This window comes from Passer domesticus, chromosome 14, assembly GCF_036417665.1.
Source record: "Passer domesticus isolate bPasDom1 chromosome 14, bPasDom1.hap1, whole genome shotgun sequence".
NCBI classification, from domain to species: domain Eukaryota; kingdom Metazoa; phylum Chordata; class Aves; order Passeriformes; family Passeridae; genus Passer; species Passer domesticus.
Window position 1 is genome coordinate 10,902,398 of NC_087487.1, and position 14,944 is coordinate 10,917,341.

Below are 14,944 nucleotides of genomic sequence, written 5' to 3' on the forward strand. Positions count from 1 at the left end.
GTGAAGTGCATCACATGCAGTATCAAATTTGGGCCTTGGAACAAATACATGTTAACTAATATCTGCTTCATCACCAGCAACACTCAAAGCAACAGTGGTTCTTGTAACTAAAGAAATAGCCAACAAGAGGAAGGCTGGTGGATGAAGTCTCTGAGGAACTTAGTGGAGCAAATATGAAATGTAATCTTGCTAAGAGGAATGAGTTATATGGTAGTTCATTATCAAAAATCTTAACTTTATTTTCAAGATACATCATTATATTAGTCTAGCGACTTCTTCCCCTGGAAATTAATTCATGTACAATGTTCTTTCTGCTAGCAGAACAAGAGCTGTCTTTAGTAATGCGTACCATCATTTCCAAAATGCAAATTATGCACTAATTAAGCCCAATCTGTGGGACAGTTTAATTAACATGATCAGGAAGTATCCTGGCAACATCATTTACTATGTATTCCAAGCAGTTTTTTTCCTAAGCTATCATTTACATTTAGCAAAAAGTGTGAATTAAATTTACCAGAGGAAGATCCTCACTTGCTTCCATCCCCTCCCTGACTTCGGACCACTGTGCTGACACTTTCATTTGCTTTCTTAAAAATTACTCGACTTATTTCCCTCCTTTTGCATCATCACTTTCAAACAAACCTATGATTTTCTGCCATTCCCCACCACTGGAAGTTTCACCAGAAGGATCAAGACACAGGAGAGCCAGGTGAGTGGTACCCCTGAAACTGCCCTTTGCATGGGAACAGAGCAAGAAAGGGGGAGAGGTGACCCTGCAACCAGCACAGGTCAGCATCAACAACACAGAATCAGGGGCTGCTCCATCCCTGGAGTGTCCAGGGCCAGTTTGGATGGGGCTCTGAGCAGCCTGGTCTGTGCAAGGTGTCCCTGCCCATGGCAGGGGAGCTGGAACACAATGATCTTTAATGTCCCTTCCAGCCCAAACCACTCTGTGATCAGCTCTCAGGGTCACACATCTCCTTGAGGGGCCAGTGCATAGCAGAGGTAGGAGCAAAGCTGCCCAGATGTGTTCTCCTCCAGCTAAGTTGTGCCATAGGAACAGCCAACATAAAATCTAAATGTCATTTCAGTAATGTAAATTAAAATAAAATCAGAGATTTTATGTAGGGGTTTGACAATGCAAAGGGACTGTGATAATACAAGGACTGTATGGTACAGAGAGCCAAAAGAACAGGAGGAAAAGCTACCACCAACCCCAAAATTCAGGGTGCTTTCCAGAAACTTTAAAGTGCTATATGTATATTTCTGCTTTTAAAAAATGTTACATCAGGCAGATGAACCACTTGCAAATGTCTAGCTTCTCAAGTTACAGAATTTATTTTAAAAACTAAAAACTTCCCAGAAATTTCAAGTCATAGATAGTATTATTTCAGTCCTGCTGTGCCTATCAACTTTGAGATCTGGGGGAAAAAAATAATACAGTGACCAGTTTGACTGAAAGGCAAAAGCTTCACTCACTGATAGCTGACCCTGAGTAGAATAAAATTTCTCCATACCTCCTACAAAAATCACTGAGAAAATACAAACATATTTAAAAAGCACACTAAAGTTATCTTTTACAAGACAGTTCAATATTATGAGACGTGATAAAAGCAATAATGAAGGCTGCAAACTTTAAACCAAGAACACCTTATTGAGCAATGAAATGCACTACATTAGCTGAGCACCTTAGAAGTTAGTTTTTTTTTTATGGCCAGTGGAGAATCCAAGGAAAGGTGAGCACACACCTCCGAGAAACTGACAGTTCAACTGTTAAATTTATAATTAGCTGCTGTTAGTGAAACTGCCTGGAAGCTGTCTCTACCTTTCCCCTTAAATCTCCCTCTGCCAGTCAGGCACTCCAGAAATGCTGCATTCCTACAGAGAAGTGAAAACCTAAGTAGAAGCTTAGGAGATTAAATCAGAGCTCATGTTTCTGTGAGTTCAGAGGAGGTGGATGCTGTGGGCACATCACCTGCTCCTCCTGCCCATCCTCACCCCATCTGCACACTCACTCCCCAGATCTGGCCATCATTTCAGAGCAGTGACACCTCACTGGCAAGGGAACAACCACGTTGGCTGTGTTCAGGAGAAAGAAAGGGTGCTGTGATATCAAAGAACAATGAACACTGAGGCTGGCAGGTGCTCCTGCCAGGTAACCCAGCCTGTCCCCACTCCTGTGGCAGGGTCACCCTTGGCTATGTGGGACCAGGAGGAGAGTGCTCCCCACCACTCCTCCATCCTCTGGGCACATGGTCTCAGCTGGGGCAGGAGGCAGGGGGAAGCATTTGTGACCACCACAATGGGAAAGGTCAAATAAACTGGGAAATTTTTCTTTTTCTTTTTTTTTTGGTGAAAGTATGAGCCAGAATTTTCAAATTTCAAAAGAAGGCAAGAAGTAAAAGGGCACTATTTTACTGCAGGCAGGATGAGCCACCAGGCTCTTTTCCACCCCTACCTGCAATCCAGCATGATAATTCTATAAGAAAAGGCCACTCATCAATTCAAATGAGCCCTTATGGAATACTTTGCATTTGGTCCTCATTTGTATAATACACACACAATGAAATTCCAGCTGCACCATAAAATGGAATAAACTTGTGGACTTTCATCCAGGATAATGGATTCAGAAGACAAAGTACTCTCTAATCAAATGCAATCAATCCCTGAAGTGGTTAAAGAGTTCTCCCTAAAGACAAAGGCAAAGAGAAGTATAATATAATAAGCACCTTACAGAATAAGAAACCCATTCATCATACTCACTTGTCTACATGTGGTTAAAATAAAATCTGCCTTTGCGCTCACCTACATGCAAATGTATCAGATGGCAAACATTCCTGATACACCTGCATGAGCCAAGCAAAGTCTCATACTAATTTCACCTCCTTTGGGAGAAAATCAAACCTGAGAGCTAAGTTTTTATCTGAAGGTGACACAGAAGTATGTTCACAGCACAAAGTAGTGCTACCTCACCCAGAAATGACTCCAGACATTTAGGAACACACTGGGTGCATTCATCAGATAAAAGTCAATGCAAATAGGCTGGTGTAGAGCAGAACATTCATGGGCTGAAACACACCCATCCTGCTGCCTTCCCATGGAGAGAAACTGCCAAATAAATCAAGAAGGAGGAGGTCACAAGACGCCCTGAGTGCGTAGAAGGAGAAAAACGTGCTGGCAGCTCCTGCTGCTCATAATGTATGAGCAGAGCCCACAAATGCAGCTGCTGCTTCTTTTAGGGGAGCACTTCCAGTATGTGAAGGGCTCCACTCCTGCACACCCTGTAGCACAGCAGTGCACCGAGGGGAAAAGCCCCTGTGGCTCCTGGAAATGCACTTCCCCAGGTAACACAAGGTGAGCAGGCACGCTGGCAGCTGGGGCACACGGGGTTTGCCAGCTTGGCTCCAGTGCACACCCTGATGCCATCAGCCTTGCCAGGCTCACAGGAGGGAAAGGCTGAGAGAGAGCAGCTCCAAGGGGAGGAGAGCAGTGAGTGCAGAGGGCATCTGGCACAGCCACTGGCACAGCCCCCAGGAGGAGGATGGACACACCGGCAGGAATCTGCCAGGACACGCACCCAAAGGGGTGATGAGCCATGTCAGCCAGCCTCTCTACCTAGGAAAAGACTGAAAAAACAGCTATGAAATAGCTAATAAATGTATTGGCCAATGTATTTTCAAACTGGTTTAAATTAAATCAGAAAAGGACACCTCATTCTGGGACAAGAGTGCCAGATTAGGAATTATTCTGGAATTTCCCCTTTAAATTCACATCACCTGTTACTCTGAAATAACCACACCTCCAGAAAAGCCCCAAGGCTCCAAGCCATAAGATCTGCTCCTTAAGACTATACAAAAATCTCCCCATTTCATTTTCACACCTCTGAATATGTGCTTCCAGTTTGCAGCCCTTGTGAAATTTAATTTCCTCAACCCACCAGGCTGCTAATCTTCAGTAAAGATGTATCCCAGTCTAAAAACAGAATTGCAGAAGGAAAGAAGCTGCTAATCCTCTGGCCATAGCTATCACAGGCTCAGCAGGTTCTTCCAGCTCATCAAGTCGTCATGAATCAGAAGGGCTTGTGACACAGGATGTGAAGATGAGGAGTCAGAAGTGGATTTACAGACAAATTTTATTCCAAATATTCAGCAACATTTCTGTGGAATTAGCCCACCTACATTTCCATGATCTGTATTATCCTTTACACTATCTATCATATTTCCTACCTGTGCCTCTAGACAGAATGGGAATGACATCTTTTCACCAGGATATCACTGGTGATAAGCCACTCATGTAATTTCTAGTCCTAGAAAGCCTGTGTATACATACACACAGACATTGTTAATCAAGACAGTGGCAATAAAGGGAAAATAGATTCCCTTGCTGAGACCACCAAGCTTTGTAAAGCCAGGGAAGCACAAAGACACACAAAACCAAGAACAGCAATGGCACTTGTAGCTTTGCTTTATCTGCTGCAGCTGCCACCTACATGGCACTTTTCCTGGGACAGGCTGAGGGTATGGAATAACTGGCCTGGGAGCACTGTAAGTGCACATCAAGAAGAGCTCAGAGTTCCTCCACTGTGCTGCTCCCCTTGGAGCACGAGGGGCACAGCCCAGCAGGCACAGCTGGCAGCAGCCACTGCCAAGAATTCCTGTTCTACACAGTTAGCCAGGACAGCAGCTATTTCACCCAAAATCTCCCACTGCCACACCAGGGGCTGCTGCTGGAGGTGGGAGTGGAGAGGAACCGCAGAGGTTCCTGCAAAGGGGGAGACACCAGGACATCCTGCAAGACACACAGCACTTGCTGCAGCCCTGGGCATTTCCCTCCCATCCTGAGCTCCCTCTGCAGAAAAGAGACTCCTTGCATGGGTAAAGCCTCTCGTGTGCTGCTGCTGCTTGCTTTATGGGGAAAAGGGCTATTTCCACACTTGCACATAGTGCTTTTTTTCTCTTAAATTGCTTTGCATTCCCAGGATAATTCCATGAATTATGAGGCTCATTTTTAACCCCAAAACCCAACAAATCAAAAAAATTCCCATACAATTTTTGTCCTTCTTCATAAATAGAGATGTAAAAATAGCCCCCCCAATAAAAGGACTAATAACTGTTTTTCCTCTGATAAAATACCTCTGTTGCAAAGCCCTCACTAAGAGCCTGTCTAAATGCAACAAAAGTGGGTTCATGATTGTGTGAATTCTATTAAGTAATTCTCCTGCTACACCTACTCCATTGCTCTTTTTTTTTCCCAAGGTAATTAACATCTCTGCAGAGTTGGCTTCCCACCTCCTCCATCCAGTCTAAAGCTCTAAAATCTCCTATTTTTGCTTTGACATCTGACTAGAAATTTTTTTTTCTTTTAGGCACAGCACACACATCCACCCACCCACACGATTCAAAGCACCAGCAGCTGTTTCATGAAGAAAATCTACAGCAAGGGTTTTTAAACCCTCTGGAACAAATTGTTACCCAGGAATTTCATGCAACAATTTACAAAATATATAAAGCAAGATGGTTGCATATTATTTTCATATGAGAAATAAGATTCCTAACTTATCACAAAAAAGGGAGAAGGATACAGTGGAGACAGTTTTTTTTTTTTTCCTAGTGACTAATATTGGGGTGAGGGAAAAGGCTGCTTTGACTACAATTATAAAAAATTATAAAACTTCCCATAGACATATCATATTTACATTTTGGAAGATTCAATAAAAGCATATAGTCTTTGTGTGCAGTATAACCACGTCCCTAAGTTAATTATTTAAGCACTGATCATTTTCTGCATTCTTCAAGTTTCTGACAACAGCCTCACTGAAACCTGAAGGTCCCTCCTGAAAGGCAGGAATGGCACAACCACACAGCATCAATAAAGACTCTTCTGTTCTTTAACAACCTACACACCCTGGGAGTGGTCAGCAATAGGACAGCTTAGTTCCCCTTCAAAATCTGGAAAAACTGTCCCCTGGCATGAGCAATGACCATGATGGACAGGTATATTATTTTTAGGAGGTAACAGGACGTCCAGGTTTCTTTACAAAGACACCACATGGTTTCAGAGACCTCTCTGGCACGTTCATCACACTCCAGTCTGGTGATCAGAAATCACTCTGAGTGGGCCAGTTCCTGAAATAAAGTTTTGGCACAGCTTTTCTGAGTAATTTTACAGAGGGGTTTTTAAAACGAAATATCTACCAGAAAAATCTATCTTCACTACTTGCTGGTAAGTGCTGCAGTAAGTGACCCTTATCATGGATTTATATCTTTTCTTTTTAGTGAGTAACAAATTTCATTTCTGCAAAGGTCTTTGCAATTTTGTGGACTCAGCTGTGTGTGGTCTTTCCAGAGCCAGTGACACACACAACAAGCAGAAAAATGAGCCAGATAGGAACAAACAGTGGCAGATGTGCTTCTGCTCTTCTGTCAAGGATACAGCTGTTGACAGCACTTGGTATGTTTTCTCCTAAGCTTACTAACCAGCTTCTGAAGGATTTACTCCCAGAAATAATCCAGGAAATGAACTGAGAATTTTTCACATTTCAAAGTTAATAACTTGGAAAGAGATTAATATAGAAATGTTTAAGTGGTATGAGATCTACAGCTCTAGACTTTAATTTTTTTTCTAAACCACAACACAACCTCAGGAGATGGTCATGATTTCTGGTTGATTCAATCTCAAGTGACCCACCAAATTTCCTGGCATTTACCTTGCTCCCTTTCTCAGCTTTTGACAAGCTCACTTTTTCATCTGGAGTTCTAGGTGGTTTTCTGTGCAAACATTTTTAACTTTTCCTTCTACTCTTGGCTCATTCCCACCAGTATTACTAGTTCTGAAACTCCTATTGCAGCTAAGCCCTAACCATTTTTCTCAATCTCTGAATACTCAAAGACCTGTTCACACAAGTGCACCCAATAAAACCAGTTCTAGCTATCTAAACCTGTCTTAGCAACTGTTGGACAATTCTCCTGCAGACACAACTCCAGGCAATGTCCTTTCCTCCCAGTTATTAAACCTGCACCTCCCCTCAGCCTGAATTTCTGAATACTTGATGTCACCTTAAGCAAACAAAAGATGATGCAAGTGAAAAGTCTCATCCTTGGCTGACAGCTCTGCTTCTCCTTTCTGCTCCATTCCTCCCCCACCAAATTCCAAAGAAAATGTTCTCAAGTTTGAATGTTTTAGAGAGAAAACAAAACTCAAGCAGCTTTAATCAAGCCAAGCACACCCCTAGCACAGACACCACAAATATTTTCAGACCATCAGAGACTGTTGTTTGCCTCAATTTCATTCACTCTTCCTTCCAAGATGTCTTTGAGAGGAGTACAAAGTCCTGGTCTGTGGAGCAGAAGGATCCAGCACACACCTCAGTGTGCTCACCCCAGATACTGATCCTACAATCTCCATGTCCTTTCCTTCTTGAGCCTGTCCTACTCCAGCTTCCCCCAACCCCAACATTCCCATTTGCCTTTCACACTCCACAGGTCCCTCTGGAGCTCGGGGCACACCCCACACCCCACGCAGCCCCTCCTGCCCTGCCCCTGGCTGCAGGGCTGCTGCCCCAGCCCCAGAGAGGCAATCCCTGCCTAGGAGGCATCAGCATCACCCACTGATGGCAATTTCTCCTCCAATTGAGAGTTCTCTCTAAATCATCCCAACTGAGGCTAAAAAAAAATCTGGAAGTTGCACCACCACAACTCTTAACACCTTTAAATGAAATCAGAAAATAGCTATTAAAAGAATTAATTATTTACTGCAATTTGTTTCACTGTCTGAGTGAAGGACAGTTCCAGTGTAGGTTAGGCTGGTGGGCTTTGCCTCAGGCCAGGACAAATGTTCTGCTCTCAGTGTGGTCATTGTAGAAAATGAAGGAGAATTCTCTACAAAAGGAGCAGCTGCATCTCAGGAGCAGTTCCATCCAGCTTCAGTAGTTACAGAACAACATGACCAAAAGGCACCACAAAAAGCAGCTTGAGAGTCCTCAAGCATCTTTTACAAAGTCTTTTGTTTAGCACCACTGGTATCAGAACACATCTCCAGCAGATGAGCATCATTCTCCAGCAAGGCCTGGGAAATCTGAACCAGGAAAAGCACAAAACACACCTGGTGAGACTGATGAAATGACACCAAGTTATTTACAGGCTGTAGTTTGGATTAACAGTATAAACACACTGATACTATTGTAGTTCTGTCTCAATAGAATTGAGAATTTGAAATTGTCTATCCTATTCTTATATACTTTATTATCTGTTTGGGGTGGTCCTGTGCAGAGCCAAGAGTTGAAATTGATAAGCCTTGTGGGTCCTTTCTAACATAGGATATTTTATGATTCTGTGATTACATAACGTATACAGGAAATCATAAACCCACAACTAATGTTTTTACTTAATAGTCATCTCTGTAGGATAAATCAATGAGATGTTTATTGTAACATGCACACAAACTGTGCATGCTGGAAAACAGGACTGTGCACTGAAATTGTATTTTATACCAAATTTTGAGTATAATTTTTATATTGGGCATGAATTAGTTCCATTTGCTGACTCTGGCATCATCTACAGTGCTTAAATTCACGTTGAAATTAGCCCCAATAGTTCATGAAACAACACATTACGATAAAGAGGGGATGAAGGCCATCAAATATGCTTAAATTTCTGTATTACAGTAATCAGCCAGACCAGTTTTGGAAATCTTCTTTCGCAACATATGGGCAGGAAGGCACAAATACTGGATCAGTGAAATCAGACCTTCAGAGGTCAAAACCTGGACTCCTCTGCACTGGTTTGCCCTAATGCAGTGCCACCCTTCAGCAGTGCCACATGCTGCCTTTTGAGGAAAGGTCACCAGAGTGTCACATGCTGCCTTTGGATGCAAGGTCCTTTCCATGTTGGTTCTGTGTCAGACACCACAGTAATACTGAGCTCACACTCCTCCCCCCACCCCAGCCATGTTTTATGGCTGGCACACTGTCTGGGACCACCAGAAAAGATTTCCCACCCAGCCTGGAAGAAACTGAAGGGCAAAAACAGCACGGCAGAAGAAATTCTAATCTCTTGGTGGAAAAAAAAAAAAGCTTTGAGAAGACAGAATTAAAAAAATTATTTTAATCAGATTTTACTAGCAGGGATTCTCTGGAAATCATAGTCCTGCCAGTGCTGCAGTCAGCAAAATAATTTTCAGGGTGAGGAGTGGGACCTCTTGGCATTTGAGCAGGCAAAGGGCAGCTGGCTGGGACTCCAGCAGCACCACACTCCTGAGTACAGCACACAGCACTCCTGACAAGCAAGGGCCAGAAATAAAACTAGGGCAGGCAAAGAAATCAAAGAATCTCCCTCCCTTTGACAAAACACACACAAATACCCTCACCCACACCTTTCATAGCATTTCAGGATTTATCTATAGACATTAAATGAAAAGCCAACACACCACTCTGTAAGGTTTACTTTTACATGCCTTTATCTTTGGCTACCCAAGGCTGTAAAACACCTCTGTAGTTCCACTACAAAACTATTAAACCTGAAAAATTGGGTAGTTAAAAAACTTAGGTATTTAAGAGAAGGCAGGCATTAAAAAAACCCAAAACACCCTATATCAGTGCACTTAATGCATCGGGTGCGGGGTCTGGTGAGCACACACTGACACTCTGAATGCCAAGTGAGAAGCCAATATTTTGATTGTTGCTGCCACACATTATCACAAATCATACCCATGAGGTCCTAGAGGCAGAGTTAAATGCTGCCACACCAACGCAGACCCCTGGTGAGGTACACACTACCAGAAGCCTTTTATAATTCAGTGCCAAAAATTTTGTAATATATAAATTACTTGGTAGGTTTTTTTTCCTGTGAAAGAGTTGCTGTTGGTTTAATGGCTGAATATACGTCAATGGAAGAAAAAAGAAGAATGAAAATATCTAGTCAGATAAAGGAATTTCATCTGTGGTACCATACCCTGTAATTGTTTTCTTCTGAAAGAAAAGATTCTGAAATCTAAGAGTCACCTTTTGGCAAAATACTCTAGGATATTTTTAACAACTATGCCTTAAAATAATTCCTTTTCCATGGGCAAAGAAAAAGATCTGTTTTGAGCCTCTGAACACATCACTGGAAGAACTCAATTTCCTCTTTGTGTGCTGAGGACACCTGCCTCCAGTCGTGACAAGAAAAGTGTGGTTATAAAGAGGTGGGCAGCTATTACATTAGGTAGCAATTAGTTCCCTGGGACAGGAACTGGGAAAGCCAGGAATACATCAAATATTAGCAGATTTACATAGCAGCCCTTCTTACCTCCCTAAATATCTGCTGCCACAGGCTGCTGGGGCTGTGTCCCTGCCAGCTGCATTGTCCTCTGTAAATCACACTGTCCCCTGCTAGATGCCACTTGATCAAACAGCTTCATCACACCATATAATGTACTGTATTCACTTTGGGGAGCACCATGTGAATACTGATTGGCAAAATTTGGCCCATATTCTTATCCTTACTAATTGCAATTTACTTCAGAAACAGACCCACTGATTTTGCTTTCCCAGCACTGCAATTTTTCTGGTTCTCTCTTCAATACTTTCACACACTTATGCCCAACTTAGCTGCTGATCTCCAATATTCGAGGTAATTATCAGGTAATAAACTCTTAAATGAACTAGTAACTGGGAATGAGTGTCAGCTGACTGGCTTTTTCCTTTGAAACACAGTCTTTATTCCTTTATCATGTATTTTCCACAATCACTCTCGCAATGTAGTAATTTTTTAAAGCCTGATTTTAATTTTTTTCTAGTCATCTGTTTAATCATCTCTCAGAGACAACTGGGGACTGGCATCTGTGATGACTCTTGCTGCGTCACTTCTCTTTGCTGCTGCCAGCTCAGTATGTCTCACTATGCACTTTATTGCTGGCTATTAATTTTTAAGCTAGCTTTATGTTCCTTATTAACAGCTCATTTCTCAAAAGAGAAAAATGATGGTGCTGCAATCCCAAGTTTTACAGAAATACAACAAGAACATCTGAGAAGAGGGCAGAGGCTTGTTTCTAAGGGATTATATTTCCATCTCAAATTCCTTTCCCTCTTCTCTATACTGTTTGGATAATTTCAGTTTATAAAAAATAAATAAACCCACCAACCAGGGTACTACCATGCATTATTCCTGAGGATGACAGAGGCTATTGGTCTGCATAATTTTCATACTGCCAAACTTCCTTTTTGCCTCCAAAAGGCAAGCCAGTGCAGGTCACTTTTAATGAGAAGCCCTGTGTGTGGCTTTCCCCACACACTGCACAGCAATTGGGCACTTAAAAGTTCATGCTCTCCCTGCATCATCACCATATTTTGTCTTCTTTCAACAGGGCTGCCTTTTGCCCACAGCACTGGGCACTTTCATATGGTGAAGTCTCCTGGCTGCCTCATTAACTCTGAATCAGTGTGTGTCCTTGCATTTTACTGTATCATTTCCTCCAGCATTCATTATGCTGCAGTTAGCCTCTAGCTAGAAACTTCTTAAAACAGGATGAAATTACTTGCTTAACAACATACAAGTCAATTATAAGGCAATTAAAAGATATACTGATCTATTCCTTGTTTGGTCATGGCATCTTGGTTAAGATCACAGCACATTCTCATATGGCATCTGTGAAATCTTCTGCTATAAATTGTAAGCTCCTGTCCACAGCACCTGTTTTTCTGTGAAAGACACAGGAATTAGAAGAGCTGCTGTCTTTAGCTTTGCAAACACGAGGAATTAAAGTGATACAAGCTGTGTTGAATCCAGGGTTTCCTCTCTGCAGGGCTTCATTCCCCAGGTATTTTAATGGATTTATTATTGGGATGGGAGAATCTGAAAGAAACCTGGCACCTGCAGGCATATGCTGTCTCCTGGCTGGCCTGCATACTGGATTCCTGAACAGTCCTCTGCAAGGGAAGAGTTAAACTCCCTCGACTTCACTCTGCTTCCTATCTTTGCCCTGCTCTCTTTCTGTTCCATTTTCCTCACCACCTCCATGTGCAGCACCCAGACTCTCCTCCCCTTCCCCAAGGGGTAAGGCAAAGGCAGTGTTGCTCTGAACCAGGCAGCTCCTCTGCCAGCCAGGCTCACAAACTGAGTTACCAATAAATGTGGGTACCTTAAACATCTTTAAACACACGTGCTCAGCAGTTCCCTTAAGCCCATTGCTAAATCCTTCTGCTCCCCTCTGCCCTGCACCTCAGGGGTGTGGGGACAAGGAGGAGATAGGGACAGGCTGCACCTGCTGGGACTGAAGGACAGGGCACTGCTCAGGGTCTGGACCTTTGAGGACAGCAGCAGCAGCCTGAGGAACCACTCCTGCAGGATCACAGCCCATCGGGTCAGTGCTGCACCAGGAGGGAAGAACTCTCCAGGGTGACACTGCCCAGCCTGCCCTGGCTGCCACAGCAGAGCTCACGGGCTCCAGCAGCTCCAGGCTCCTCCACACTGCCCAGGGGAACATGCTCAATGCTGCAAGTAAAATCAAGCTTATGCAACCAGGTGATGACCAATATGTAAATCAAGTACCCTCTATTCTTGATCACTTCGGAATATTTTTATCATTAGTAGGTAATGTCAACATAAGGCCAAAAAAAAGAACTCCAAATAAATCCAATATCTTCATACAAGTTGGATTTAACTGAAATTCCTCTGCAAGCAAATGTGAATGATACATGTTTGTCTAAAATAAACTGTTAGAACAGCCCCTTTGCAGAGCAGAGAAGGATGGAGAGTTGAAAGAGATACACATTCTTCATCACTGCCTTCCTTCTAGGGCCAAGTCCCTCCAATTTATTCAGCTTCAGCTTTTTTGTCCTTAAAGCAGACATAACTTATGCCCACAGTGATGCTGTCACATTAATCCATCTGGTATTTGCCAACACATGGAAGACTATTCTAATGAGATGTACAGAAAGCAGGGCACCATCATCTGAAGCTGTCTATATTCTTCCTTACAGTTCTACCCAGTTTCATTTTTGCCTGGAAAAGTAGGTCAAAACACTAAACAATAGTTGTTTGAAGGGAAAAATGCAACTTTTAACTTCTTTTGGCATAAACACCGGGTTTTTTCCCCAGTTAGCACTCTTAAAATGGACAGGCAGGGTCACGGGACTCTCCAGAGGTGAGCATGAAGGTAACATCTATTCTTGATCTGTTCCTTAATCAGCAAAGATTCAATACAAGAGGAATAATTTATGTGGCCAGCAATTGATTCTTGCTTGGGAAGCCCCAGGGGAGAATTCTAATCATGGCAAGCTCACCTTCCTCTGGGACATGTTAAAATGGGGGGAATGTTCCTTCTGAGTGCCTTGTGAGCAGGTGACAAAGCAAAGCTTGGCTGCCCAGCTTGTTCTGTGCACACACTTTGCAGTTCTGGGCAGGACCTCTGGCTGTGGCCACACGCTGCCCCTGCAGCTCCCTGCCACATACAGTAATTACTTTGTTTTCATTAATTGGTCTTAATGCATGCATGCACAGCCACAAATCAAGCGAGGCACTGCTGCGAGTGCAGCAGCTCTGGCTTGGAAATTGCACTTGCCAGGGCTTGTAAAGCCACCAGGCCACCAGCAGCAGGCTCAGCACCAGCAAATCTGGGGGGCTCAGCTTGCCCAGCAGGGCCCAGGGGCTGGGTGTGCCTGCTGCACACTGCAGCATTCCTGGGAATAACTCACTGGCACAGATCTGTGATGGGGAGATATTAATGCTGTACTGGTGTCAATGAAACATTACCATCAATTAAAGCAGGCAGGATGGCAGATTTATAAGCCAATATGTAACCAAATATAGCACAGGAGATGTTTGGAAAAACAAGTATGGGAAATAGGCATGACAAATAGAAAAGCTTTATTAAGGGATGATTTCTGTGATCTCTATCTCCCAGAACAGTGATATTTTAACATCCTTATCCAAACAGGAACACAGATAAACAGGCTGTAAACTCATCTTGTTACCCTGTGGCTTGTGCTGTGACAGAAATGACCAATGATTTCTGTACATGAATGTTTTTATTTATACCTCTGACTGGGGTCTGCTAGGGGAAAGTTGTCACCCATCAAGTGACTTTGGAGGGACTAATCAGAGGGATAAATGCAGTTTGTAATAAAAACAGTTGTCCGAGCAACCTATTCAGACCAACCAATTTGGATTCTTACAGCAAATACTTGAGCACATTCTCTGGTAATGCAAAACAAATTAACAAAATAGGTTGGGGGAAGAGCCTTCATGCCTAACTTGTCACCTAAGGCTGATGAACTCCAGTTGAAAGCTTAAGAAAATTAAGTACTAAACTGTAAATAGTTCAGCCAGGCAAAAGTGAAAATGCAGCTGACATTTACATTAAAACCTATAGTCTGCATGTATCTGTCTCCTTGTTTTTTTGTTTTTTTTTAAAGAACATTTTTATCACCGAAAAGACCTCAGCCTTATCTACCCTGACATAGGTGGCAGTTTCAGATACCATGCTACTGACTCAATTTGGACACTTAAGGTTCTCAGCTCACTTACCATGAAGTCAAACTCATCCAAGATAAAATTAACTAAGCTGGGCAAAATCACTTTTAGGGTGCCCTGTGTTTTTCCAGTTATCACTACAAGTCTCCCTGATGGATTACATAAAAAATGGAGTGTTTGCAATATTTAATGCAGCCCCAGAGCGTGCTGAGGCAGGGCTGACAGTCCCACACTGTCACAGACACGCGCCGGGCCCCCAGCTCCTACCTTGGCTCCATCCACACTGATTATCCGATAGCTGTTTCTCGTGCTGTCATAGAAGTAGGAAACAGTTACAGCCTGCTTGCTTGCAGGAACCCAGTTCTTCTTCGTGCTGGGGTCAATTTGGAAGACATGGGCTCTGGTGGTGAAGATGGGCTGTTCTCTGGAATAGGGAGGGACAGGAGAAATGGATGCGTGAGTCTGCGGAAGGTGAAACGTCCCAGAGCCCAGCCTTG

The 14,944-nt window shown here is 43.1% G+C and overlaps 1 protein-coding gene across 4 annotated transcripts in view; it reads right to left on the reverse strand.

Moving 5' to 3' along the window:
- Positions 1 to 14,944, reverse strand: part of HOMER2 (homer scaffold protein 2) — a 59,466-nt gene that overhangs the window by 22,059 nt on the left and 22,463 nt on the right. For all 4 annotated transcript variants that reach the window (XM_064389765.1, XM_064389763.1, XM_064389766.1 and 1 more), the window contains exon 2: positions 14,715 to 14,871. In XM_064389765.1, coding sequence (XP_064245835.1) covers positions 14,715 to 14,871 — 157 coding nt within the window. The remainder of the gene's footprint in view (positions 1 to 14,714; positions 14,872 to 14,944) is intronic.